Genomic DNA, 27,739 nt, shown 5'->3' on the forward strand with positions numbered 1-27,739 from the left:
CTCTTACTTAAAATTAAGTGAACAAAGGATTTTCCCGTTCAGCCAGAACCAGGTAAGTGGCACAAGAGGTGTACGTGCCAAATCCCTGCGGCGTTACGAGTGAAAGCTGGAAGGCAGCTGGTGCGCAGCACCCCGTGGGTACGTGCCAGCACCGATACCATAAAGCCCCTCTGCTCCCACGAGCAGGGAGCTGCTGCTGGTAGCAGGCAAATGGGCTTTTACAGGACCCAGCAACGTTGGCGTTGCAGGTGTGGAATTAGGGCCTAGGTTTATTGATTATCTAATAGCTCGGTCGTCTGCTGTTTAACCTGCTGAAGGTTAATTAAAAAAAGGGGATGGATGACCTTGTGACCTTCTTGTTAATCCGAGTATGACTGGGCAGAAGTAAGAAGTGCTTTGTGTGCTGAAATTGGTTTTGAAGCCTTTTCTAGATTCCCCTCCCTCCGCCCACTGCTCTGCGCCTGGCATTTTTTTCCCAGCTTGACATAAACATTTGGCTAAGGCTGAAGGGATGAACAGAATTACATGCTATCAGCAGAATTAGAGGAAAAGACGTTCCTCTGCCAGTCACATCATGCGCCGGGCACGGCAAAGGCTCGGCTTAATGCATCTTATTGTGTCCGGCGTATGCTAAGCAGGACGAAGCAGAAGTGGGCGCAGGTCATCGCCCACTGCGCGGTTCCCAGGCTCGGGGAGAGCCCTCTGCCCGGGAGCTGGAACGAGCGGCATGCGGCGGTACCCGCTGCATTCCCCGGGCTCATTCCTGGCATAGCTCGGCCTTTCCTTCCCCCTTGGCCGCCCCTGTCCTGGCTGGCGGACCCCCTGCTCGCCCCAGCCGCACGGCTGCTTCGTGGGAGAGCCGAGCCCGGGCTGTGCTCCGCCGTTTGCCACGGGGCAAGAGGTCTGCCGCGGCTGTGAGCCCGCCGGGATGCTGAGACAGGAGGGGTGGCACGCAGGATGGATGCCTGGTGGCACGGGGCTGGACGCAGAGGTGTGCCAGCCCTGGCAGCCAGCGGCACAGCACTCGTGGGGGCATCTGGAGACTGCCTGGTGGGTGGTAGGGTTTATTTACGTGGAAGAGGAGAGCCGACTGTACCCTCGTCGGCTTGCTGAGCTTTAGATCAGCGTAGATTTGCTCGGTGAAGATGTTTATCCTTGCAAGGGTACGGTAACCTCTTCTGAAGTAATTGAAACTAAAGAGAAAAAAGAAATCAATAATGCTGGCGTAAGTGTCAGATGATGGGTTGTGCGTGTCTGTGTGCTCCTCGGGGTTAGAGCAAGGTGTGGAGCAGGCAGGACCTTCTGCCTTGGGTTTTCTCCTAGGGTGATGATGGGTGTAAGAACAGCTGCTTGTGTGAGGCGTAATTAAAGTTTAATTGGAGATGGCCATTAGGAGGTTAGAGAGAGTGACGCGGGGAGAAAACGAAGGTGAAAAACAAACTTGAAGGTTTAAAGAAGAGAGTTTGAAGAAAACTAAGCTGAGGAATGGAGGCTGGCACAACGGTGGTGCAGAGGAAAAAAAAGGGCTGAAGAGCCAAAGGGCATTGGGAGAGTTGAGCTGGGGATCGGGTCTCAGAAGTACAGTTGTCTGAATCCTTCTGGGATGGAAGAGGAGGAGCTGAGGAACATCAGGACGTGAGTTCAGGGAGCTCTGCGGTTCTTGGAGGATGTATGTTAACGCTCACGCCCCTGGTGAGTGGGAGTGGGTGTTGCATTATAGCAAGAATGCCTTTTTTTTCCCCCAAAATATCATTGTTCACCTCTCTAAGCGTCAGTGCTGTGTTTAAATCCAAGTTTACAGTTTGTCGTGTCAGAGTTTCACGGGGAGCTGTTTGTGTCGAGCGGATTTGCAGTGGCACAGGGGAGGCAAATTGCTCTTTGAGCGCTACACGTTCCCGTGCTGCTCTCTGAACGAAACAGCAAAACCCCACAAATCTGGACCCTCACAACCAAGCCAAAAACGCTCTCCCGAGCTCTGCTGGGGAGGCCTGTTTTTCCTGGCGGAATTAAAAGGGTCGTTCACTAAGCATTTCCCACCCCTTCATCTGCCTTCTAATTTCGCTGGAGTTGAGGCATGGGGGAGTGCAAGGGCTTGTCCTCGGCCCTGCTGGAAGCCCGTGGTGGGGCTAACTGAAGCCTGGCAGTCACCGAGGACTGCCTACGATGTTTTACCCTACAACTTCTAGCCAACAGGAAAATACTGCCCTTAAACAAAATATTTAGGCAGACTCTATTTAAACATCCCCCGGCGTTTCCTTTCTTTTGAGTCGCATGCTGAAATATGTTTGAGAATTCTGCTGTTGGAAGTGGAAAATGGCACGTTAGCAGTTTCCATTGAATTTTCTCCTGGTGAGCATGCGCCTGTAGTGCCTGCAGACTTTCATCACGCTCTTCAGCAGAGTTGCTCCCAACTCTTAACGGGGGGAAGCGCCGTTTCCTAAGAATCCGGGCACGCTTGAAATGCTGGGAACAGATTTAGTAGCTTTTGATGAGAAGGTTAGCCCGGTGCTTAGAGCGAAGTCCTGGGAGCTGTAAAAGCGCAGGGCCATTATGCTGGAGGAGCCGAGTGACTTTCCTCTCTGCGTGACCTCCAGCAAGTCCTCAGACCTCTTTGCATATCATTCAGCCCAGCTGGAAAACCCAAGTAAACAGCAGGAACCTTGCTGGAAACCAGAAGCCTCGACTGACTGAGTTATTCTGGGGAAATGGGGAAATTAAATAAGTCGTGAATTAGACTCAGGGAGAGAACACGCGGACTGGATTGGCTTAAAGAGAAAAGAAGTCTGCAGATACCCCAAACTACCTTGTTTGGGCTTTGTTGGAACGGGTGAAGCGGCTTGGTGCCATCCCACTTCACGGCGAAGACAGAAAATTATACTTGCACTTTGCCTTTTTATCAGACTGTTTCAGAGGCTGTAGGAATAGTTAATCAATATTTCTATTAGACACACGCTCGGGCCCCTTGCCACAAGCACTCATTCTTAAACCCTTCAATCTTGTGTCATTTATGGAGATTGTATTGTCAGAAACAGCGCCGTAAATAATTTATTTTGCTGCCAGAGCTTTTCTAAAGGTCTCTAGGCACGATGCAAGATTTCCTCCAGGAGCTGTAAAGCTTCCAGCTCAGTTCGCTATGGCAAAGGAGGTTTTTTTTTTGAAAGAGAGACGAGGAGGGTGGTGGAAATGATTGGTTATTTCAGGAAGCGGCTGGCAGCTGTTTCTTCTGCATCGCTATTGCAATCCAGAGAAGAGCAATTAGTAAGTGAAATTATTGCTGTCTGATTGTTTCCTAGTCTGCGTGGGAGCAGCGGGGTTTCTCGTGCGCCCAACTGCCTGGAAGCCCGGACCCGATGAGCCCACGTCCCGCGTGTGGGGTCGGTGTGGGTGCCAGGTCCCCTGCCGTGCCGTGGTGACCCTGCTGTAGGTGATGAGCTTCGTCCTGCACGGCTCCAGCAGAGATATGGAGCCTCCAGTTTACCTATTTGACGTTTTCCTCTCTCTTTAGCTCCTACCTGGGCTGTCAGCTGCAGAAGAAATTTGGCACCGTCCTCCATTTGTCTCTCTGAGTTGAAATTCCCTTGGGCTGCCCAGGTCCCCTCTCCGATGGGCAGCTGGCGAGCACCCAACAAGCACCCATCCTCAGCTGGGTCTCCGAGCCTGCAACAGAAACTGAAGTCTGTCAAATGTCTGTAGCTTCTCAAAGCCTGGAAACTTTGCTGAAGGAGGATAAAACCCTATAGCAGGCCCAAGTAAACACCGGCTCTGTACTGGGAGGCTTCCAGGGAAGCCACTATTCCCAGTTTACTCTTGAAAGCGTTCCCAGATCTCTAACGCTGTTAGGGGTTTCTGGGTAACTAGCAGGGAGTGCAAGGAAAATCCCGTGTAAACTAACCTGGTGTGCTCCCCTGACAAATTAGAAGGCAGATACCTAACAGTGCTTGTGGGAAAGCAGTCACGGGTAGCGCAAATTGTCTCCACGAGCTTCCTTTGCTGAAGGTCGGGGCCCAAAGAGCTGTTTTGGCCTTAGCTGTGCCCTGAGAAGCTCCGCTGCAGCCCGGACGGCCGGCTGGGCAGGGGCTGGGTGGGGATCGTGCTCCACCAGCGTGCTCAGCTGCTCGATTCCAGCCCTGACCTGCAGAGGTGGGTTGCTGCCGATGCGGGTGTTAGCGACTCCTCGGAGTGCCCCTGCCTTGCTCACCTTCGGTCACGTACAGAGAAATCGGCGCTTCTCGTAAATGCAGACTAAGCAATTTAAGAGAAACTCCGGCTTTTTGCTTGGCAGGAATAACAAAGCGCAGCCCGGCTGCTGTTGCGTGGCACGTGGCAGGTTCCAGGTATGGGAGGAAACAAACGAGCAGGTCCCGAGCTTCCCAAACGGCACGGAGGCGATGTGCCCGCGGCTGGGGAACGCCCGGCCTGGGGCTGGTGCCTCTTCCCATCCGCTCAGCCAGCCAGGCTTGATTGATCAGAGCCTGGTTAATAGATGAAACGTCAAATGCTTATTTGGTGTAGATGTATGAATTCTGAAAAATTGCCTTTTTTTTTTTTTTTTAGCGCGTTAGGAAAATAAGTACAATAGCTATAAAAACCGAGCACCCTCATCGCCTCCATCAGGTGCAAAGCGTTGCATTTTGACTCGCTGCACATGGAAGTGGGAGGCTGCCGCTTTGCTTCTTTCTGTCTTCCATAAGCCTCATCCTTCATTTGCCCCCCCCCCCCCCACGCCTCCCTGGCTGCCGTTTCATACGGAGCAGTGTCTGCAGGCTCGGCTGTCGATGATTTTCCTGCTTCAAAGGAGCGGATCAGAAATTGAATTTATCTGTTTTTTTTATACCGAAAGAACAAACCGTGCGGTATTTGATGTTTCCTTCTTATCTGATGTTTCCTTCTCAAGTAATTTTTCCCTGGCTCGATTTGGTTGTGTTGCACGATCTCCCCCAACATTTTCTGTCGTGCTTAGATGCAGGCAGCATCCCGGGCCGTGGGGTGCTTCGCTCACGTCGCTGCAGCGGCCGTTCGGAGCGCTGCCGCTTGGTGACAGCCTTTCAAAGCCAAACCCTCGCTGCTGGAAGGAGGCCTGGACCTTGCTGCGCTGCCCCACCGCCCAGCTCGCTGTAAATAAGGAGTTGTTCCCTGGGATATGTAAATGGCTGATGGCAGCGTGCTCTAAGTGGCACGTTATCGGCTCTCCTTAAATCCCTGCCTGGAACGTTACGTGCTGGTTAGACCTTTGCGGAGCAGTGAAATGAGCTAAATGACAGGTTCCTGTGCCGGAGCGTTGTTCCGGGGGGTTGTCACCCAGGGTGACGCACACCCACGCCTTCACAGCCCCTAAAGGCTGCTCCCAGCACCTTGCTCTGGTCTCTCCTGGGGCGCACACGCAGGCACCATCCTGGTGCTGGTGCCTCCTCACTGCTCTGATTCAGGCAGTGAGCCCGCTAGCTCCCCTTTTCCCAAATGAAGACGGGTTTTTAATCAGGCTCCGTGAGAGCTGCCTGGCTGTCCGTCAGGCAGCCGGTCTGGACCCGGTGACCTGCAGCCGAATTTAGCCCAGGAAGAGAGGCAGCAGCAGGGGAAGCTCCAGCTGCCGGCCCCCTGCCCGCTGACAGCTCCTCAGTCTGCACGGCACGGTCCTGGCCCGAACGCAGGGGTGCTGGGGGAAGGAGGGGAGTTGGGGGGGCACGGGAGGGGGGGCAGAAAGCAGTAGCACCCCAATTTCTGTATTGCACAGCCACAGGCAGCTGCTATTGCCCTGGGGCAGGCAGGCGGAGCTGGGCTGTTCGTTTCAGGGCAAGTGCAGGTGCATATATGCAGTGCTTGCCCTTGGGCTCTGCGCTTCTCCCGTCTCCCCATTCCCACCGCCACGTCTCCCTGTGCCCCCCTGTAGCCAGCCGGTCTCACCGGACCTTCAAAACGTCAAAATCTTCTCTTCACAGCCCGATTTCCACATCCTGGCCCTGCACAGAAATGATGTTCTCTGCGTTCTCTACCTGAGGTTAAAGACTAAAAATGCTGAGTTATTTGCAGAAGCCTGTGTTGGCTGCTGTTGGGTTTCAAACGCGGCCCCTAATAAGGGGCGGCAGGTACAATTGCTCTGACAAAGACCGATTGCTGTCTGAGCCGTGGAAGTGCTGCAGTCCCACTTTGTATTCCTTTTTTTTTCCACTTATCTGCTGTGATCAAGAAAAGCTGATGCAAATGTTGGAGTGAATCGCTGCGAGCTCCCAAAAGCTGTGCTCTGCGATGTATCTGTCACTTTGGGGAACTGGCGTTTCGAGAGGAGAATGACTGGCGTCATGTTTGTGCTGGGATTTGTTCCGGCCACCAAAATTGCGCATATTTATTTTCCACTTTGCTTCTGTTCAATCACGTGTTTAACCCTTTTATCCTGCTGTATTTTTATCTTCTCTGTTCACTCAACTCCAGGAACATTCTCCCAGAACGTCGGAGCAGAAGAAAGCAAAACCGAGCAGTTTGCTCTCTTTGTGGTTTTGTATGGCAACGCTCTGGCCGTTGAAACATTTATGAACCCGTCTACCATTGAGTTATTTTAGTGGATTTCATGCTGCTGGTGCCAGGAGAACCTCTCTAATAGATACAGTCCTGGAGCAAATCGGCAATCTCAGGAATTCGGGATCAATCTAACAGGTTTCTGAAGTCTTGTGTGCTGCCACCAGCGCGATAATTTGTGTTGTGCTCAGTTCAGCGCAGAGCTGTGCAGCAACACGGTGAAGTCAAATCCCTTGTGCCTTTTCTGGTTGTATAATTTACAGCTATATCCCAGGATTATAAGAGACAGGAGGAATACCTAGTAAAGGCCAGAGGTTTCCTCTGGAATAAGCCAATTCGATGGGTTTGTTGAAGACAATAGGGATTCTGATTTAGGGCCTGCTCTTTAGCTAATGTAAGACGTTAAAATACAGAAACTACAGTGGCAGTTTCTCTGTTTGATTTTGCTTTTAAATTTCTGTTAAGCGAATATTGGTGTTACAGAAAAGAGTTTTCCCTTCTCAGCCTCATGAGACCCCCGTGTTTCCTCAGCTGCGTGACTCGGGCCCGCTGAACACACGAGCAGGAGAAAGCTGGGCTCCTGCAGGGCACAGAGCCATCCCCGTGCGTTTCCATCCTGCCCCGTTCCCGTTGCGGGTGCCGGGGGCTGTCGGGTGCTTTAGATTTACCGTAGCGAGCCGGGTTTCCAGCACAACGCAGCGTCAACGAGTGCTGCAGCTCAGCACCAAGGGCACGGCCTGGCCCCCTTGCGCTGTGCTGGTGTCTGACCTGGGGCCGTGCAGTGAATCGCTTTGGGCCGCGTGGTACATGACCATGATCGGGGGTGATCTGTCAGCCTGGCGTTATTTAGCTGGCTCCGAGTACCAGCGAGCTGTGTTTTGACTCCATTTCTTCTAATCCCCCTGACGCCAGCGCAGCACGGGCCGGGGAGCTGACCACAGCTCGGAGCCAGCCCGCTCCAGCCCCGCCGGCACCGGGCCTCCCACGCTCAGCCCCCTCGGAGCCCACGTCGTAGCAGGATGCCATTTTCTGTGCCCTTCCTCTTCGCTGCGTTTCCTGCGGTATTCCTAGGCTGTTTGGAAGGACTCGACATCGGTTTCTAATCAGCGGTGGCAGCGGAGCAGTTCTGCGTCGCGGGGCGTGATGACGTTGTTTGGCTCCGGTGGCTGCCAGGTGAGTGAAAGTCGATCCGGAGCTGCGGAGCGAGTGGAAATAATGTGGCCCGAGACATGTGCATGTAATTTGTGCGGATGATTCAAGCGAGAGCCATGGCAACTGAGATAAACAGAGGAAAAGATACTGGAAAAGCAGCAGCGGCTCCGTTTTAATAGCGCGGCCTTTCTTCCAGACGGCTCAGATGTTTACTATAAGAGCTCCATCCTCCTGCGTGTCTCTTCCTCCCGGCCGCCCCCATCGCTTCGCGTGCACTTAGTCATGAGATCGGATGGCTCCTTGGGCAAAGCGCCGCAGGCCAAATTCCACAGTTTCTGCTCGAGCAAAAAAGCCCTTGACCGTCCTCAAATACGGGCTGCAGAGCTTCTCTCCCTGTCTTCACCGCTGTGATGCAAAGGACCCCGATTAAAAACCCATCTTCCTCGAGCTCCGTATGGATCCAAATGTGCTTCCTGCAAGCATCAGAGGGGTTTTTGGCTCGGTGGGATGTCTGAGAGTGGGACGAGCTTCTGCTCGAGATAAAGCTATTGGGCAAGCGTGAAGCCTGTGCTGTGTGAAGGTAATGTCTGAAATGGAAAGAACGGAGCGAAGCGCGCCGCCGCCACGCTTCCCACGTGAAGCCGGGGAGGAGTTGGCCGGTGTGCGGCTGTGGAATAACAGCCCCTTCCTGAGGAGATGGAGCGCGGCTCCCGTGCCAGGGCTGTCACGTGCTTGGCAGCGGGGCCGTGCTGGTGTGTGGGCTTCTGGGCAGCCGAGACCTCAAGCTGCGAGTGGAAACAACCCAGCGAGAGCCGCGGCCGCCTGGCGCTGTGCGGCGGGGAGAGGGCTGGGAACGAGGACCTGCCTCCGTGGAGCCATCCCGATGCCCGTGCGTGCCGACAGGGCTCGTGTAATCCCATGCAGGGCTACAGTCGGCGTGCTGGTCCCCAGTCCCCCCCCCCCGGGGGACCTGCTGGTGATTCACCTCGGTGAATCATAATTCCTGACGCTTTTCTGATCGCTGCCCTCGGTGCGTCCTCGCTTCCCGGGCTGCAGATCCAGGCTGACTGGGAGGCGCAAGCTTTCAAGCGGTTTAAAAGCTGGCCGGTTTCCTACGCCGGTGCAGTTAGCCTGCCTCAGAGATGCATCTTTGTGTCTCCTTTTCATCATGAATTAGCTTCTCAATTCTGCCATTCCAAGATATTGTGAATACCAATAAAAAAATCCAAATAAAGTTGAGTACACTTTACCCTCTAGTTGCATTTTTAAACTTGAGGTTCAGTATAAGACTCCCAGTGTCTAAACAGAGAATTACTGGGCATGTGCTGTGTTTTTTTTGCTTTTTTATATTAATTTAAAAAAAAGGATTAAAGTTAGTTGTGCAAATATCCTTTAATTCATCGTTTTCCAGGAGGAGTGGAGCCAGGGCACTGGTTGCTGAGCTCTTGGCTCAGGACTTGCATGAAGCCCTGCGCCTCTCAGCACATGCTCCAGGCCTCCAGCCTGCCCCATATGCGTGGTTGCAGCGCCTGCCTCTGTTACATGCTGTGAAGATTGAAGTACAAACAGGTTTGGTTTAGACATTTATCTTATTTAACTTGGCTTGAAGGGAACAGCAAGGCTCCCTAGCAAGCCTTTTTCCTGAATTTTTTATTATCAGTGTTAATGTAGATGATAAAAACAAGGCACTCGTCTTTCTCTGATTTTTTTTCCCACTTCATTGTTCAGTTTTACATTTTTACATTACTTCCAGTTCTCCTGTCACAGTGACATCTTTCAGAGTGGATAAAAGCTGAAAGTTACAAGCAGAAAACAAAAAAAATCAGCTGCCTTTGGAGCTGAAACATGAGGCAGCAAACGTAAGTCAGAAGCCCAATGTTTGTTTTGCTTTTATCGCCATTCCTGTAAGGAAAAAAAAAAAAGTACATAAAGGGTCCATCTTCTGACATTCAGTGACCGGAGGAGCACAGAAAGCTGAGTGAAAGGCTTCAGAAGAGAGAATTTATTTAGTCTTCAGACATGGAAGATGCCTTCTCTGGCGCCACAGCTCTGCATTCATCTTCCAGCTGGTAGCTTCTGGGGTCTTCTTGTGGACTCCACCGTTGGTACAGGCGCTCAGCCTGTTTGAGCGTTACCCTAAATTCTCCCTCCCAATACGTTATTTTTTTTCTCTTTCTTTACCTGCCCAGATTTGCTGGCGGGTAGAGTTGAGAAACTGGGCACCGGTGCGGAGAAGCTGGGACAGACGTTGTGTGCGGGGTGCTCTGAAAGGTGCAGCCTGGGGGCAGAGACGTGCATCGCTGCGGCCCCACACACCGGGAACAAGCCGAAAAGGTGCCCAGGTGGTGGACCTGCGCTCCTGGGGTTTAGCCAAGAGTGAACCATTTCCCAAAAGTGAACTATTTCCTTCTGGATCTGAGTGGGAACAGGAGCATCCCTAGCAGTGCACCCTAGGAACGGACGTGCTGGTGGTTAACGCGTTTACTAGAAGGAAAGGGACTGAAACTTGTTCCCTGTTTCACAGGGGTGATGCCCGCTCGGTAAGAGCACCTGATTTACACCGTTCTTCGGTGGCCGGTTTTTGACTGGAAACGTTTGGAGCCTGTTTTGAAGCTGTGCAGAAGGAGCGTGCTTGCGTCAGCCCGAAAATGCAGTGAGTCAGTGGAGTCCTGAGGGAGCTGTAACAGCTCAAACAGCAACTTGGAAAAGGAAACGGGGACGGATTTAAAGACGCAGCATTCGTGGTCGCTGCTTCCTTTGGGGCTGTTCTGCCTTCGGGGAAGGCGCTGGTGGTGAAGGGGTTTGGGGAGGGCTTTGCGTTGGAGCCGCGAGCGGAGCTTTATAGCAGCGATCCACCCGGGGCAGGGTGTGGAGCTGGAAGGGGGTGGTAAGCTGGCTCTGCTCGCCATTGTACTCAGGATTTTGGTATTCAGGGAATCTCCATGAATTCCTCGTTGATATGTGTGTTTTGGTATGTTAATGAATAACTTATTGGGAGGGACAGGAAGGCAGGCGGGGGGCAGCCTCTCGGTTTGGCCCCCGCTCCTCCTTTCTCCTCGGCGTTTTCAGCTCTCTGTGCTTGGGGCTGCTTTGTGCAGCGCTCCAGCCCGTGCTGGGGTTGCTCTTGGGCCATTTTGTCTGTCCCGAGAAGACCAGATCCCGCTGGGGTCTGCCAACACGTGTGCGGATCTCAGCGGGGTTACGGGCGGTGGTGGAAGCGCTCGCTGCCCTGGTGCGCCCAGCGCAGGGAGGCTGCCTGTTAATGTGCCCTGTTCTCTTTGCATCCTACCCACTGATAAACAGAAGGGATGTGGGATACCTCCTTCCTTCAGGCCTGATGTTGATTCAGATGAGGTCATTTCAGGGGTTAGATTTGCTATTCTTAAAATGGTTTTGGTTCCTGTTACGGGTGGAACGATCCAAGCCTGTTACGATGCTGTTGGTGGGTTTATTTGACAACTTCCTGTGGTGCTAACCCCTGTCGTATTCGGGGTCCTCAAAACCATAGATGAGTTTGTGATATATTTCTGGAGGCAAAAAGCATCCATCTGGAGGCGTCACGGTGAAGTCAAAGACAACATTTTGGGCTTCATAAATTCTCTGATGGATCCCTAAAACACGTGCTTTGAAATGGAGAGCCCATTTGGCTCGTTTACAAGGCATCCTGTTTAACAAAACAGACTGAAGCTGTTCCTCCCAGTAGAGATACCAGAAGGTAACAGAACAACCAGCCCTGAAGAATTTCCCCTCCGCGCGGGGCAGACCACCTGTAACACAACTGCGGCTGCTGCGCTTTCACCTGAGCCAGACCGAGCGAGGTGCGTCCGAGGCAGCCGCCCCCTGCAGGTACGGTTGGCCTCTAGAGGGACACCTCCAAAAATAAAAGAACCGGTTTCTGGAGAGCCAAGAACGGAGAAAAATGAGAAAGCCTGGCTTTGCCTGTTGGGGTTTGCTGAGCGGGGCAGCTCGGTGTCCGGGCATCCTTGGGAATGCCACCAGGGAGACTTGGCACTGGGTTACCTCACTGAGCGCTCAGCATGAACGGTCCCGTCTGTCCTGCTGGCCTTGTCTGCTCTGCAAAACTAAACCAGAAACCTCCTTGCTCCCAGGGTTTGCCTCTGCCTCACTGTGGGTAGCTTATTGCAAGCTGCTGGCCACTGAATGTCTGCAAGAGGATCCTCTCTAGGCTTGCAGTTCCCCCATATTTGCTAATTTGCTCCGAATATATACCCCTTCCCCGAGTCCGCTTCCAGTGGGTTGTTTGTTGATCTATGTACTCTGCATATACAGACTATTCCGTTTCTTTATCATCGGGAGTATAAAAATGTTTTGGGACTGTAATGTACAACTTCCAACCTAATAGTTCAGCTCTCTCGCCGTGCTATTACATTCAGCCCGTGAGAGCTTCATTAGTTCATTTTGATTGAAGAGTGCTCTGTTCCTCAGCAACGCTTATGCAAATTAATGGCTCACATCCTTACAACTGAATTTAAATATCTATAAAATTTTAGAGTTAGGCAACTAATTGCACTGCAGTCTTGCAACTTCTCTGAAAGTTTCTTTTTGCATCTGAGGCCATATTTCAAACCTGTGACCTCATTCCCATAAAGCAAAGCTATTTCATTACATCATAGCTGTGCAATTTGACTTCTGATAGCTGATATTTGCATTTATGTTGGATCCATTAAATACTTGTCTGCTTAAAAAGCTGCCAGGCATGAAGCACGTTGGCTCATAAACGCGTAAAAAAATATATATTAAAAAACCCACAACTGGTATTCTTTTGGCCTTCTTGCTGGCAGTTTTGCTGAAAACAAATGAATTGTAGTTTTCACTTCCATCATCGCCATCTGCTTGGTTTCCAGAAAAAATGATTAATGATTTTTTGCCTTTGCAGCTGCAATATTTTATTAAAGTCTGACTTCACTAGTGATACATACGGAAATATTTCTGCAGTTAACTGGCGTTTATCAAGCCCGCAGCAGGTGACTAAGGCCATACTCAGATGCGGGCGCTCTCCCGTGGGATCTTTGCAGGGTCCCCTTTGTGCAGTGAGAGCAGGTCACAATTTGCAGTGGCCAAAGAAATGCCCGAGGAGCTTCGTGTCCAAGATCTGCCATTCCTCTTGCGTCGGGGCGCTGTGGTTTCCGTGTTGCTCCCATTCAAGCCGGGCTTCAGATACACTGGATGAGAGGCGTGTGGCCCCTCTGGGGCAGGAGGGGATCACTCTATGTTGAAATGGTACAAGGTGCCCGTTTGCAAGCTTCATGTAAATGCTGAATATTTTAGCTTACTGTTTGTTATCGTTAGCAATAGCCAACCGTCCCTGAGCCCTCCTGCACTCCAGCACTAACATTCCCTGCTGCAGCGGGCTAAAACACATCTTTTATCACTTTGTAACTCTAAATCACCCTTTTCTTTTTTTTTTTTTCCCTTCCCCGAACCTCTTCTGTCACCTACCTCTCGCCAGCAAATCTTGTGAAAACAACATCCCTTGTGATTCAGCTCCGCTGGCTGTCTGGCACCGGGCTGACGCAGTGCTGGGGAGGACCCCTCCCACGCGCCCCGCGCCAGGGACGATTGCCTAACCCCGCTGCGAGCGGGATGCTCAGCGATGGGCTCAGCAAGCCTTCCTCCCATCAGCAAGCCTTCGTCCCATCATAAAGCCTTCCTCCCAACGGGGCCGAGGAAGTCTTCCTCACAGCGTGCCGGAGGAGGCGATGCTGCGGCTGACAGCAGAGTTTTCTTGGCCCCTGAGCTGCAGAGTTAAATTCCTTGCTCAACCGTACCCCCTCCGTAACACCTCCGTGCACCCAATTATCCAGGTTAAAGAAGAAAACAAAAGGGGGTGATAGCCCAAATTTTGTAAAATGGCTATTTTTGTACGTTGAGCCTCAGATGGCGTTTGACCCTTCATACAGATGGTTTCACTTAATGTATTTTGTTTAAACAATCCCTGTTCCTGGAAGTGGTTTCAGAAGAGGCCGTTCCTCGTTGCTGCTCGTGTTTGCTTTTTCTCGTGATATTACAAGAAGCTCGAAAAGAGCAAATTCAGAGAAGGGCAGCATTCAGCGCTAACAAGCGGTCGTATATCCCAATTAATAGACTGTAATTGTGTTGAGTCATTGCAGCTTTCAAGGCTGAAGTGGAGTGTGGCGCTTTTGTCATCGTGCTGTAGGGCTCACTTCATTTCTGGGAGTCTCAGTACATTTACGTGGAACAGCTCATCATCTGAGAGAGCTCCTGGTTCCTCTTGGGACAGGCTTCTTGGTGTTCCGACACACGAAAACCTTCCCTTTTTCTTGGGTACAAACGAAGTGTTTCTGCGTGAGGGAGGTAAAATATCTGTTATCCTTGGACCTTCTCACATCTGTTGTAATTTCAGCGTGTGCAGGCTTCTCGCAGGTAGCGCAGGATGCCTTGTCGACATTGAACATGCCCGGCACGAGCTGTAAAAAGCCGGGAAGCCTGCCTCGAGTTCAGCTCAGCAGTTTTTATCCTGTCCTCCAGCTGCCACAAGGCGTCTTTGAAACCAGAGCACGGGAACGCTGTGCAAGAGGAGTAAGCCAAAGGTGGTTTATAAGCTGGAGGTGGTGCAGCGGGTGTATGGCTGAGCTTTCACGTGGTCGCTGAGCCTCCCGCCGGGGGATCTCAAGGCCCGATTAGCGGTCAGCTTGACCAGCAGCCTGGTGACCTGAAAATCTCGTACACTGGAACAAAGTGGGGGCACAAGCACGGCACCAGGTTGGTCGACTGCTATGGGAGCAGCCTGAAGAAGAGCTGGGAATAAAGCTGTGGTGTCTCTGCTCCATAAGTGTGTGTTTAAGCTGAGTGCTTAATTTTCCCTTCATTTATTTTCCTAAAATATTTTCCATCTTAAAAGCCAGATCAAGTCTGAGGGCTTGACACTGAGCAAACGGGAACCAGGCTATTATCAGCTCTTTCCGAAACGACAACCTGCTAATCCTCCCAGAGCCTTTGTGACATCCTTTTTATAACACTCCAGGTGTAATTACAAGATGAGAGCTCACATAATCTGTGGGGCTTTTCCTCTGCGCTTTTGCTCGATCTGATAACCGGTATGCTACACGGCTTGACATCCTTTTGCGTTACCTCTCTCGAGTGCAGCAGTGGCTTCGTATTCCCCTTGACTCCGGGGCTGCTGGAGATTTCTGGGCTGTTTCTTTCTCCAAACCTTCCTCTGCTTTGAGATTAATTTTAAAACGGGTACTGCTGGCACCCTAACTAAGGTACGCGGTGGAGGGAGGGATTAGGGAACACAGCAACTCTTTCACTCTCCGAAAATCCTCTGGCCGTGTTCCAGGAGGGAGACTTGCACAGACTGAGCTGAACCAAGAGAAGGGAGGAAATGGGGACGCAATGACCCACTGAAAACCAGAGGGCTTTCTCCCTGGATTTTCCTACCTCTTGTCAGCTCAATCCATAGCTTTCCGTGTCCTTTAACAGTGCGTGGTGTAGGCTGCGCTTGGTTGTTCCCTTATTTTGGAGGGTTTAATCGTTATTGTTGTCATAACGTGATCCAATGGATCTCAAGTTGGCTGTGCAGGCAGAGGAACTTCTGTGGGCAGTTTGAATGTGCTGTGGCCAGTGAAGTTCAGTCTGGGATTTCCACACTAAATTTCAGGTATCATCCAAGTAACCCCAATTTAGAGATCAGCCTCCATCTGGTAAAGTGAAATGGAGGCGTGTCTGTTGTATCCTACCTGGGCGATAGGTGATATTTTCCATTCCTCTTGTAAGGTGCTGGGAGAGAGACGCAGCTGGAGAAGATGCTGGACATTGTTTATTTTTACTGGGAGCATTTCACGGCTTTTCCTTCATAGAGAAAACAAGAAGAAGATAATATCCATAAGAACCTGTACGAGAGGTGCTCACCGCCTGCAGAAGTAGCATGCAGTTTACCTGACTCACACCCCTGACACCAACCTAAGCAGGCACAGCGAGGAGCTCGAGGAACTCCCTGCAGGTGCATCGCCTCTGTTGCAGCACTGTTGTGTCCGGGTACCCATCAGCAATGGCAGAATTTGAGGCTTTGCCATCCCACACTCGCTCTGGGGCATGTGCACTTCCTGAGGCTGGCTGCCGTGCTCCCGTTCCAGGTGGAAGCAGCTCTCTGTGCTCAGTGCCTCTGGTCCGTTCGATGGTGTTCGGCTGGTTCCTGGAACGTATCGATACGTTGCCCACACCCACGTTCACATTTATTTCCTTTGGAGCTGTTCGTAGATCTTTCTTCGGGAAAGGTCAACAAAGTTAAACTGTTCATATGACTCAGTACTTGTCACTACAGATAATTTTCTTGGTGTTTTCAATCAACAGCTCTCCTGGCCCCTTTGGGACCCAGCACCATCATTTCTATGGCTGTGCAGTGAGGAACACTCAAATTCTTGAACGGGGTACCTGCCGCACGCGAGCACTGGTGCCAGCAAAAGGGGGATGATGGTATTGTACAGCAGGTATTGTACTTTGTTGGTGGTGCTGGTTGCTTGTAACCATTTGCGTAGGTCTTCAAAAACCTACTTTTGTCTCTGTAAATGATGGCGCAACGAAGTTGAGCCTCAAGCACCGGCTGCGGCAGCTGTAGGGCGGGTGTGAAGCAGGGTCGGAAGCTCATAGGATGCTGACTGTTGCTATACACCCGTGCTCGCGCACTTTTCTTTATTTTCTGTCTGGTATGCGGGCAGACAGGATCTACAATCTTTCTTCATGCCAACAGCAGTAAACCTCAGACCACATGTAATATATCTGCCCTGCGAATGGCTCTGATTAATGACAGACAGGTAGGGTGAAGGGAAAGGAGCTTTGGGTTTCTCAAAATACACAGAGAGGCAGAGTGTGGGGTTACCGGGATCGGTAGCACAGGTTTCTTCTTTTACACCATCTTTTATTACTTTCTTGTATAATTCTTTTGCCTGAAAAGGCAGAAAATGTGGAGGCATTCCACAGCCTCATACCATGTTTTAACTGAAAATGTAAATATGACAAGTATTGTACTCTACATGTACCAAGAAAACCCGTTCTGAACGGATTTAATTTAAAAACGTTTTCCCTGATTAATTCTGCATCAGGTTTTGGTTTTGTGTTAATGGTGCAACCTAGAGGGGCCACTGCCTCGGTCTTCCAAACCAGTTCCAACCCCAGGAAGGTTCTGCGCTTGGGCTGCATCCCGTAACGGGACGCTAAGCAGGAAAATGGGTGCCTCTTTCTGCACCCTGCCTGCTCCTGGACCGGGACGGAGATGAGGGAGATGGATGTGTCCGCCTCCACCTCTGCTGCTCTCCAAGGGCAGCTGGCTGGGACCAGGAGGGAGATGTGTCCGCCTCTTCAGAGGCACGACTGTTCAGGAGTAGACCCCTGGAGAAGCACCAGCCTGGCCATCGGGCCGACCCTGGGCTCCCAGTAAGGTACTTTGCTCCCCCAGGCATTACTTGACATCTTCTCCCATTTGAAAACCACGCTGTGCTCCACTCAAAGCATCGATGGACGGAGGGTTTTGAATATTGGCCGGACATGCTCGGGACAGGTTGATGTTCCTGATTTGCACGACAAGCTCTGGATCGCAGGAAGGCGTGCGTGTTTGCGGCCCCGTTCGGCTGCCACGGAGCTAATGCTGGCGGAGTATCGCCGCCTCCGCGTTCCCCCTAATCCCTGCTGGGGCTGAGGCAGCGCTGGTTCGCAATACTTGTTTTCTTTTCCTCTTCTCCCCTTCCACCCCCTCCTCACGTGTAATCTGATCTCCCAGGCCTGGTCTTCTGCTTTGGCAGATTTTTCGCCTCTCGAGTGGAAGGAATTAACTGCTTGCTTTCTGTTCGGGAACAAGGCGGGTTTTACTGGTCCTCCTGGCTTTTCGGGTGGACGTGCTCAGCCGTGCACAGGATAACCCACGAGGTCAGCACCTCTGAACCCCCTGGTGCACCCCGGTTTTCACTTTTCGTTCGCATCTCCTTGCCTTTTCGGTAAAACAACACGGAAATGCTCCCACTCAAGCTCTGAGTCAGTGTTGGGCAAAGAAACGTTTCTAAAAATCTGTTTTCTGACACTTTGGAAGTATGCATCTCCTCTGATTGTGTCCTGGCTCCTCCGGTCTGGCAGCAAACACTGAACTTAGCAGGATCCCTAAGCTGATGTGACTCTACCTAGCATTCAAACTCTCGCTCCCCACTCCACCTCTCACAATTGTAATAAATTGACTGGGCAAGGAGAGTTCAGCACTCAGGATAAGGTGGAGTCAGTGTTATTTTGTGTCTTTAAGGTAAGCCTCTATCTGTTTTTTCCAGATCTGGAAGTTGCAAGATGCCTCTCTTTCTTTGCCTGCAGATGTTTCAAAAAGCTCTTAATGGAAGAGGCCAAAAGCTTGTTCAGTGATTTATAAAGAGCCCCTTCGGACTTGGATGAGCCTTGCAGGCAAGGGCTGGTAACACAGGCAGCTCAGCGGAGCTCACAGCCCATCTTGCTTTTTTACCTGGGTACCAGGAGGACGGGCCAGCGCTGCAGGAGCTCAGTAGGACCTTTTGCCTTGTTACTACCTTAAAAGAAGGATTCTGCCCCGTTGCTGGAGAGGAATCTCAAACAGTCGAACATCCCACCTCTGTAATCCCACCGCTCCTCGGCCGAGTCCTTCGGTTGTGAAGATTGCAAATAGCAAACATCTGTTAAATCAAGGAGGAACAGACCCCAACAAATGCACATGCCGTATTGCAAAATCGTTTGTTTTTCTCTCGAGGTCTCCAGTGGCCTTCTGGTAACCTGCCTTTGTTGTTGTTTCTTGCCTCGCAGTCCAAGTGCCACAAGTGTTAATATTTCATGGTGTGTGCAGGTAGCATCTGGGCTCTTGCTGGGCCGCTCACAGCGTGCGAGATGCTCTCTGAAGGAAGGAAAACACTCTGCCCTCAGGTGCTGGCTGCCCTTTACTCAAATCCACGTGTGATTGTCTTGGCTTTTTGGGGGGGCTGGAGGCAAAATGCCTACTGTAGAGGGAGCAGAAAAGTATCGGAATTGTAGTTAAGAGGCTCTTGTTTTTAATGTGCTATTCTAACTAGCAGCTGTCCGTGCTGTTGTGAACAAGGCAGCTGAATTTTGAGAAGAGCTTAAGATGGAAAGGTAAAATAAGGGGCTCCATAAGTGTTTGTGCACGAGCCACGAAAGGCAGAGATGCTGCACGAAGGCAGGAAGCAAGCAGGCGATGGCAGCGTCAGCAGAGTGCACCTGAAATAGGACAGTGCTGGAGAAATTCACACCACTGAAGGCACAAAGTTCCATGTGGGCAGAGCAGAAAACCACTTGGGTCCCCTGTCTGGGTCTGCCTCTTACTGGTGCTGCTGGTCTGACTGGTGCCTGCTGATCTCCAAAGTCAGTAGCAGCCAGAGGTCCTTCGGTATCCCGCTCACTTGGGCTTTCTCCTTAGGTATGTGGACACACTTGGAAAGTTTTAGCGGGCTAACACAGCCCCTCTGTGTGCAAACAGACACGGCCAAGGACTGTTCCCACCCTCTGCCTGTTCCGCGGCAGGCATTGCTAACAGGCCGGGGAGGTAATCGCTTTTTTGTGCAGCGCTGCCACGGCTCAGTAAGCGGCGAATGGACGAGCGTCCTGCAGGACTTGTTTCCTCGTGGAGGCGTGAGTAGCTGCAAGGAGGCAGCGAGCAGTTCCTGGGGCTGAGAGGTGACTGACTCGAGAGAAGTCGTCTAAACCTGAGGTGGCTTTTATGGGCCACCATAAAAATGACGACGTATGCCCTGCTCTAACCACCGGCCTCTGGCTCCCAGCTTGCAGCATACTGCGGCGGGGCTCTCCCTGCTTACCAGGCACAATGCACTGCAGGGCCAAGGAGGCAGGCTTTAGTAGCCAGAATTTTAGAGCTGCTAGTCCCCTCAATCGGTATCTTCCAGAAAGCTTGGCACATCCTGTCTGAGAGTAGACGGAGAATTTTAATGGTGGAAGATCTGAGAACCCAGAGGAAAATCAGAATCTGTCAGGCAGAGCTGGCCCAGCCCCCGGGGGAAGAGGCAACATTGCGTTTGCTGTCAGATCAAAGCCCAGCTTTGTTACAGCTGTGTCTGCAGCACATGCTGTGTCATTCACAGATTTCAACATAGGTTTCTTTGATCGCCTTCATGTACACGTATATTTGCGATCAGGTAATGGTGTTAGGTGTGTTGTGCCACCGCCTGAAAGATTTCATCAGAGAGCGCTGCGGTATGGCACGGACCTGCTTCTAACCAGAGAGATGGTGACCTGTGAGTGCCCAAAATCATGAGTAACCCTAGTGCTTAAGAAGGAAAACGCATCTTATAAATGACGTGATTGGATGTATGGAGCAACAAAAAGAGACAGCAAAGTGCTGTACAGCCTGTGTTGAGCTCCCTAACACCGTGGGGAAACCCTCAGCTGCATTTACAGAGGAGCAAGATAAGGCACGGGTGACCTGTAACGGTAAGCAAGAACCTGCTCTTTTGCTGGGGCACTCCTTCACTGCTTTGCTTTACCCACTATTTTGTGCTTGCCTCTGTTTCAGGACAAAAAAAGTCCCTTGAAGGTACCTATGAAAAAATCCGCAGTGTTTGGGGCTTCAAACTGTTACCTTTCTGGCTTCAGAAGGGGATTTTAAAATTAAGCTCTGCTTTTAAACGGGTGACGAGCAGTCAAGCTGTTTTTAATGGTATCGCAACAAAATTCACTCCAGTTGTCTCAACAGGGTGGGATCGTGCCAAAACTCACTTTCTGCTCACAGAGCCCAGTCCTTTCACTGCGGCTGTCGTGCATGTGCATGTGATTGCTCTCTTGGAAAGAGCTGTCCTGAAATTTTGGGTAGCTTTAAGGACGTGAAGAATAAAATAGCCGTCCGCAAGAAGAAGCTCAGACGTGGAGGCAGTTGGTTAAGGAGGTTATGCTCTTGTAGGAGCCTGAACAATAAAGGCTAGTGGCATCAGCAGGAACATAGCCAGCAGGTCGAGGGGAGTGATTGTTGAGCAGGACAGAGGGTGACGAAGCAGAGCAGGTCGTCCCCGAGCAGACGATGCCCAGGGCAGGGCAGGGCTCGACACCGTTTTCTCATGGGTGCTGAGCAGCCAGACGTGGAGCAGCGTTTACAGCTCGCAGCGCTGGGTAGGTACGAACATCAAGGTGTGGCATGCTGCAGGCATGGTTAAACTTTACCTGGCAAGGGCCAGGAGCAGCCTGGTCTAGCCCTCAAGCTAGCCGTGCTCTGAGCGGGAGGCTGACCTGGAGACCTTCTGAGGCCAGTCCCAACCAAAATTGTTTTGCCGTTGCAACAGCGGCTGAGTGAGAGGTTGCATCAGTCTCTCTGCAGTCCAAATGTCTGCACGCTTTTCATGACTGACTTTATCCGAAGATGCGTATATGACGGACATGAAAGGGATTAATAGATGTCAGCCATAAGAGTAGCAGCACTTGTGTGACACCACCAATGTGGCTTTTATTTCTGTATCGCCAGTTAATTTCCTAGCATGCGCTAACTGAGGAGTGTTTGCTCCAAAGCGTTTCCAGTCCAGCTTGCCATGACACACGTGAAGAACTGCTGAAGGCTGAAGTTTGTAGCGGAGGGACCACACAGGCCTGTCTGCATGGAAAAATAAAGGGAATTAATTTAAGGGTTTATCTACAGAGGAAGTTATCCCAGGAAAGCTCTTTGTGTTTAACTCCCTGAGTGGATGCGGTTCTCCTGCAGCGAGGTTCTTTTGCAAGCGGGTTAATTTAACTTGAACCAGGGCATTCTTCGTCTGGAATAAGAACCCCAGGGGTTCATCGGGAATGTAATCTGCCTTAATTCTGCCGGCACTCATTGTAGTAACCTTAATCAGAGCAGTCAGGGGGCGGCCTTTGTGCTTCCAGGGGAACTGAACGGGAATTTCGCGTTCCTACAGCTGCAGTCGAACAAGGCAGGGCAGGGATGCTCGTCACGTGGAGAGAAGTTGCGTGCAAGATGCCTGGTCTGCTCTTAAAATCTTACTTCATCCCAGTTCCCTAAACATGACACTGGGCCTGAGCACGTGATGGCTGAGCGCCTCCTGCCATTTACGTAACCTTTCTCCTCCAAATCTGCTTTGTTTTTCGTTTTGGTTTGGTTTTGTTCTGCACAAGCTCTTGGTTGCAGCGTCTTCTGAAGTTGGGTGGGCAGGGAACAAGCAGGTGTTGGTTTCTTTTGAAACGCTCACGCTGCCATGAAAGAGAAAGAAATCCTTTAGAAGCAGAGGGAGGAAGGCAGGGCACGGGGAGAGCTGCGGCCCTGCCTCTGTAACGCGCTGCCGGGGGGGGGGTCCAGGCACGTAGCCTCACCTCTGTTTGGGCCGTCTGAATTTCAGGAAACTCAAGTTCTCTCTCTTTTCTGGCTCGTCAAAGGGGGATATCCATGCTCATCTGCTTTAGGAAGAAGGGTGAAACCACTTGGAATATTGTGTTGTCCTCACTGTAAACATTTCTCTGCTAGAAATGATGTGGCTTGCGGTATTTTTGAAAACAAAAAGGGCAAATGTTATTATTGCTGTTCAGTGTGGCATGAGCCGAGGGCTGACGATTCCTTTCCAGGATCAGAAGAGTGAAGCAAAGCAATGCTGCAAAACGGTGCCTGTGGAGTCTGAGGGTCTGCTGCTCTGAGGCAGGGTCCCCATACGCTGGAAGCACCCAGTTTCCCCTGAAGTATGAAATGGTTGAAAATTTTGGAGGGCAAAAGAGCACGAGCTCGTCAGTAACCTTGCCAAAACAAACCGTCAGAGGTGAAGGGAAGCGTTCGGGGACAAAACGGAGGATGTGTCCTTTGAGGATGTGTCGCTTTGTCGGTCCCGTGGGCAGCTCCGCAGGTGGCACCGGAGGCTGCCTGTGGCCGGCGCCCTGGGCCCTCGGAGCTCTGCTCCCCCGGGCACCCCGAGCTCGGGGAAGCAAACGGGGATGTTTTAGCACAAAGGTGCAGCTGTGTATGTGCCCAGATGTCTGTCTGTTTACAGACGGTGATATAAAACACAGGCAGGTACAGAATGGACATAGATCGGCCGGGGGGGAGTCCAGGCTGGACGTTAGGAAGGATTTCTTTACTGTGAAAGCGGTCGGACACGGGACGAGGGTTCTTGGTGCTTGGTGCCCGGGCCCGGCCGTGGTCGGAGGCGCTTTTGCAGCACTCGGTCGCGTGCTGGCCCTCCCGCGTAGCTCCGGAGCACCCCGGCAGCCGGCCTCGGGGATCCTTGAGGGTGCCTCCCACCCGTTCATTTAGCAGAAAAGCCATGGCTGCTTTAGCAAGGAGGCACGATAACGTTCGGACACGCTGGGTTCGGAAACGCTTCCAGAAGCAGGCAGGGGGAAGTCTTGGGAAACCCGCGGGGCGCAGGAGGCCGGCCGCAGGTGCAGCCGCGGAGGCTGGGGGGGGGCCTCCGCCGGCCTCGCCGCCTCCTCTCCGGCCTCGCTCCCCGCACGCAGCCTCCCCTGCGAGGCGTCGGCGCCTTCCCGTCGCGACTGTCGCGACAGCGGCCGGGCTTGGGGCGTGCTTCGGCGGGAGGAGGGTTAAGGGGCGGGGCGGGGCTCGGCAGCTGCCGGCAGGGAGGCTGGGGCGCGGAGGCTGCGAGGGGGGAGGCTGCGAGGGGTCCCTTTGTTGGCGGCCTCGGGCGACTTTTGGGGCGATTTTGGGCAGCTTCGGGTAAAGCTCGGGCGCTCCCCTCCCAGCCCGTCCCGCTGGAGGAGGCCAGGAGCAGGGAAGATGGCTGGAGGAGGCTGCCCGAGGGGGGAGAGGCCGGCCCCCGGGGCTTTCCTCCGCCAGGGCTCGTCCTTGTGAGGGTGCGGAGCGCGGAGGGTCCGCAGCTTTCTCCTGCCGGGCTCTGTGGGGAGGGAGAGGACCTCAAAGGGTGGGAGGGGGGGGGGGAAGAGAGACCGGACAGCCGAGGCCAAACTCTAACAAATGAAAATGTTGGAGATCTGCTTGAAACTGGTGGGCTGCAAGTCGAAGAAGGGGCTCTCCTCCTCCTCCAGCTGCTACTTGGAAGGTGAGCGGGGCGCCGGGGCGCAGCTGGGGGCCAAGGGGGGCGTTTGGGGAGATTTGGGGTTTTTTGCGGGGGATTGGGGGGACTGGGGGCTTTTGGGGGAGTTGAGGGGGGTTTTGGGGAGCTGGGAGCCCGCTCGTGCCGTGGGGTGCGTGCGTGTGCGTGTGTTGGCGACCAGGTGATTTTCATTAGGCGCCGTGTACAAAGGGAGCGCGGCGGCTCTACCATTTATGGTTGTGAAATGTCAAGTGGTCTCCGAGCCGACCCAACAAACAACGCCATCGCGGCAGGCCCGGGCTTTATTTTTGCCCCCAGAAGGCTCCAGCTTCTCTCGGGAGCGAGAGGGGAGGGTGGGAGACCGACTCCGGGCGAAGGCGGAAAACCCCTCGGCGCCCATCTGCTCGCTCCCCGCGTGCGTCGCCACGCGGGCCGGGAGCTCCTGGCCGCCCCTTTCCGCTCGCTTTTCGCGGACGGTCCTGCAGCCGGACTCGCGTGATCGCTTTCAAAATCGCGGGTTTGAGTCACCCCCTTTGTAGGAATTGACATCGGAGTTGACGCGAGTGGCTAACGGAAGGCCTTGCTGATAGAGGCACCAGGGAACGCGGCTTGAGGCCCCCTTGCTTTGCCCCTGCTGGGCTGAGGGACCCCAGAAAAGTCCCCCCAGTCCCAGGGGGGGCTCGGGACCCTCTCCCGAAGCAGCCAGCAGCACTTTGTCCCAGTGACCAGGGGGCTCAGCCGGGCCCCCCAGCACCAGGGGAGCGCAGCCCCGGGCTGTGCCGGGCGGGCGATGCATTCTTGGGCTTCTTTGTATCGCTGGATGTTACTTCAGTAAAAATAATCCGCGTGCCAGGAGTACTTTGCTAACTCATCAAATCAGAGGGGAGAAACACCACCACCTGATGCGGCGCGGCCTATGGCGAGCAGCTCTTGCTCAACTCTCGAATATTCAGCGGAGAAATGTTCCTCGGAAATTCATAGGTCAGGAATCCCAAAAACTACATACAAATGGCTTCTCGGGACAAACCGAGCCGGAGGAATGCCGCATGGAGGCCGCGTTCATCAGCCGCCTTTGGTGGCTCCGAATAGTTTTCTGCTGTCTAAAACCAAGGGACGGTTGCCAGAGAGGAGTTTTTTTTTCAACTCTCGGTCCTTTTACACCCCTAATCCCGCTTACTTAAAGTTTCAGAAACTTCACCGTGGGCGGACACATGCCCTTCCCTACGTGAGCGGGTTCCTCGGTGAGCTTTTGGGCCTGCGAGCGGCGTGTGGGTGCCGTGCAGCGCCGGTACCGCCGCGCTGGGGCCGGCTGCGTGCGCAGCAGGGCTGGGCCGCGCTGGGCCTCCTTCCCGAGCAGCTGCATCTCTCAGCGCGGCCCTTGGAGGATAGGCAGAGCAGTTCGGGGCCTCCCGTCCCTGCAGAAGCGAATGCTGGGGGATGATGTTACAGGGGTGTTGCCCTGGCAGTTTTTTGCAAGTCTTCTCTTTTGTACACGGGGCAGGCACTGCCCCCTCCCCACTGAGCAGCGCGGTTGCATAATGGGATTAGAGCACAGCTCGCCTCGCTCGGGCCGGGCAGTGTCGAGTTATCAGCGTGATCAGGCAGTAAATACTGCGCGATTTTCACCTTCAGCTTCGCTGGGCCTGTGGCTATGTATTTATTTTTCACGATGGAGTGGGAAACGAGCACTGAAGGAACTTTTAAACAAACTTCTCTCGAAGTAGCTCAGCTCAGCACGGGGCAAAGCTGCAGCCAGCACCCGCGTTCGTGTGGAAGATGACCAAACGCCACGACTGCGACCCTAATGCTTTTCCCTGCACTGCTGTGACAGCTGCCTAGGGCAGCGGTAGTCCGGGCCCCACCACAAGTGAGTTTGATGGAAGCCGTGCAGGCCTACAGAGGCCCGAGTGGCAGACCCCAAGAGGGGACAGCCGCGTGTCGGGGCCACCAGCCACGTCCCCGAGCTGTGTGGGACGGCCAGGCCCTTCTGCGTGCGGCCTGCCGTCACGCCGGCGCTTCTGAAAAGATTAAGGAGATCATGGTGATATCACTGAGGATTTAAGGCCGCTCGCGTTGTCTTAGCGGCGTGGGAAGCTGCTGAGGACATGAGAGGAGAACTTAAAGAGTTTCTTCCCCATGGTAGACTGTGAAACAGTAGAGAGAGCTGCTGAGGGGATGGAAGGACCACTAGTGGCATGGAAAAGCCAGCTGGAGCCAGGAGGATAGATTCAATTTTACCTAATTCGATTTCTTTTGGTTTTCATCTGCTAACAAAAACATGACAGCGTTTGATGAATAGCACGAGTCCAACAATCAAATCTGTTTATAGTATTTTCAAACACACTTCTTGACGGTATTGTCTTGAGGTCGGGCTCTATAATGGAGGTTAAAAATCTCCCTGCAGAGCTGATTCAGAGTCAGTTCGTGCAGGTATACGCACACGTCTTTGGACCAAGCAATCAGAACTGTTTCTTTTCGTGGTGGTCCTCTTCTGAAAGGCTTTTACACCCTCCTCTCTGCGGGAGGGAGGACTGATGGGTTGTGAAGCCCCCTCCGTCGGGGCCGGGGCCACGTCCTGTCGCAGGGCGCTCGCCGTGCACAGCCGGGCTCGCCTGCCCGCTGGGAGGCTGCGCCGTGCGTCACTCCCGGGCTGCCCCGAGGCCTTGAGGATCGCCTGAACTCCAGCAGAAACCCTTTTCGAAGCAGTTACGTGATCGCTGAGATTCCACATTGCTGTTTGAGCTGGCCATTTTTTGCTCTCACTTCTATCGGCGCTAGTAAATATTATTTTTAAATGTGAGAGATCTGAACTTCTGTCATCTGCTTCCTCCTTTTCGCCTTTGCCAGACTGAATAATTCCTCCCTCACTTCACACCAAGAAAGGGTAAAGAGTGGAAGGGAAGAGGCACAGCAAGTTCTGCTGCCAATCTGATCTGCAAACAGAACGTGGCCATGTCCCAAATAGGGGCTGAAATAGTCTCGCTGCCTTTTTGGGCTCGCTCTACCACTGAAAAGCAGAAACCTTGTTTAAAACCTGTCAGCATTCTCTGTGCAGCTGAAAACCGTTCTGGGGACACTAGTCGAGCCCTTTGTTTTCCAACTGCAACCATTTCTGCCCTGCCAGCTGTCACACTGCCTATATGCCTTCTGTTCTCAGCGTGTCTTGTTACACTTAGAGCAGACGAGCCCGGGGAGGAGCAGCAGCCCGTGGCCGTTGCCTGTTCCCAGAGAGCTTCTTTTGACACACTTGGGCACGTACTGGCCAGGTTCTGGTCTCCACAGCACCAGGGACTCATCCTGCTCCTGGAGCAGCTGGGAGCAGCATTCAGCCCCGCGGTCAGTCTGCTGGGAGGCACGAGTGCGTGCAGTAGGTGCTGCTGCCTGCCAGGGAGAGCCTGCTGCTTGTTTCCTCTCTTCCTCGGCTGTTTTCCCCTCTTGGCCTCTCATCTGCCATCACTCAGTAGAGTTCTTGCTTTTAAATATGTTTCTGGTTCTGTAATGGCTTGCTCCAGCAGTTCTTGCCTGTCCCATCCTTATTAAAAATGTGGCTGATGGTGCTTGTTACCATTTCCCATGGGTCCTGGTGAGGGAAGTATTATCATTTCGTATGAGGAACCAGAGCTGTCTTCAGACCTAAAACTGATCATCCACGGACACGTTCATCTTCCCCTGATGCTCTGGAGCTGCTTAGTGAAATGGGGAAATAAATCTCCCTGATTCTTCCTTGGTGTTTTCTCTCCCCAGGGCTCCAAAATGGGCAAACCTCACTACTTCTGCTCGGTAAGCAAGGAAACCAAACCAAAAAAAAGAAAAGTAAAGTTTTCAGAAATATGCAAGCGTTGTTTGAAATTCAGGTGGATCTAGCTACTCTTTGCTCTTCCTCTCCCAGACATTACAACCTCAGGTTGGGCAGCAGCTTAGTAGCAGATTTGGGAATAAAACCTAAATTTCTGCCAGATCCACTGTTCCCCTTTATACATCTGCAACCGCGATTAGCTGGAGAAAGACGGTATTTACCCTGTCACTGAGGGGTTATAAATGGAATATACTCAGCAAATAAACTCCGGTGGAACCTGCAG

The 27,739-nt window shown here is 52.6% G+C and overlaps 1 protein-coding gene across 5 annotated transcripts in view; it reads left to right on the forward strand.

The window, feature by feature from the left end:
• Window positions 1–27,739, forward strand: part of ABL1 (ABL proto-oncogene 1, non-receptor tyrosine kinase) — a 75,739-nt gene that overhangs the window by 19,942 nt on the left and 28,058 nt on the right. Inside the window, exon 1 of one of the 5 annotated variants that reach the window (XM_040531163.1) lies at window positions 19,977–20,112. The exons of 3 other annotated variants lie outside the window; for them this stretch is intronic. In XM_040531163.1, coding sequence (XP_040387097.1) covers window positions 19,992–20,112 — 121 coding nt within the window. In that variant the 5' untranslated portion in view covers window positions 19,977–19,991. Of the gene's footprint in view, window positions 1–19,976; window positions 20,113–23,185; window positions 23,667–27,739 lie in introns of those variants that run through there. One more of the 5 variants, XM_040531164.1, reaches the window with a different exon arrangement.

Source organism: Cygnus olor, chromosome 19, assembly GCF_009769625.2.
Source record: "Cygnus olor isolate bCygOlo1 chromosome 19, bCygOlo1.pri.v2, whole genome shotgun sequence".
In the NCBI taxonomy this organism is placed as follows: domain Eukaryota; kingdom Metazoa; phylum Chordata; class Aves; order Anseriformes; family Anatidae; genus Cygnus; species Cygnus olor.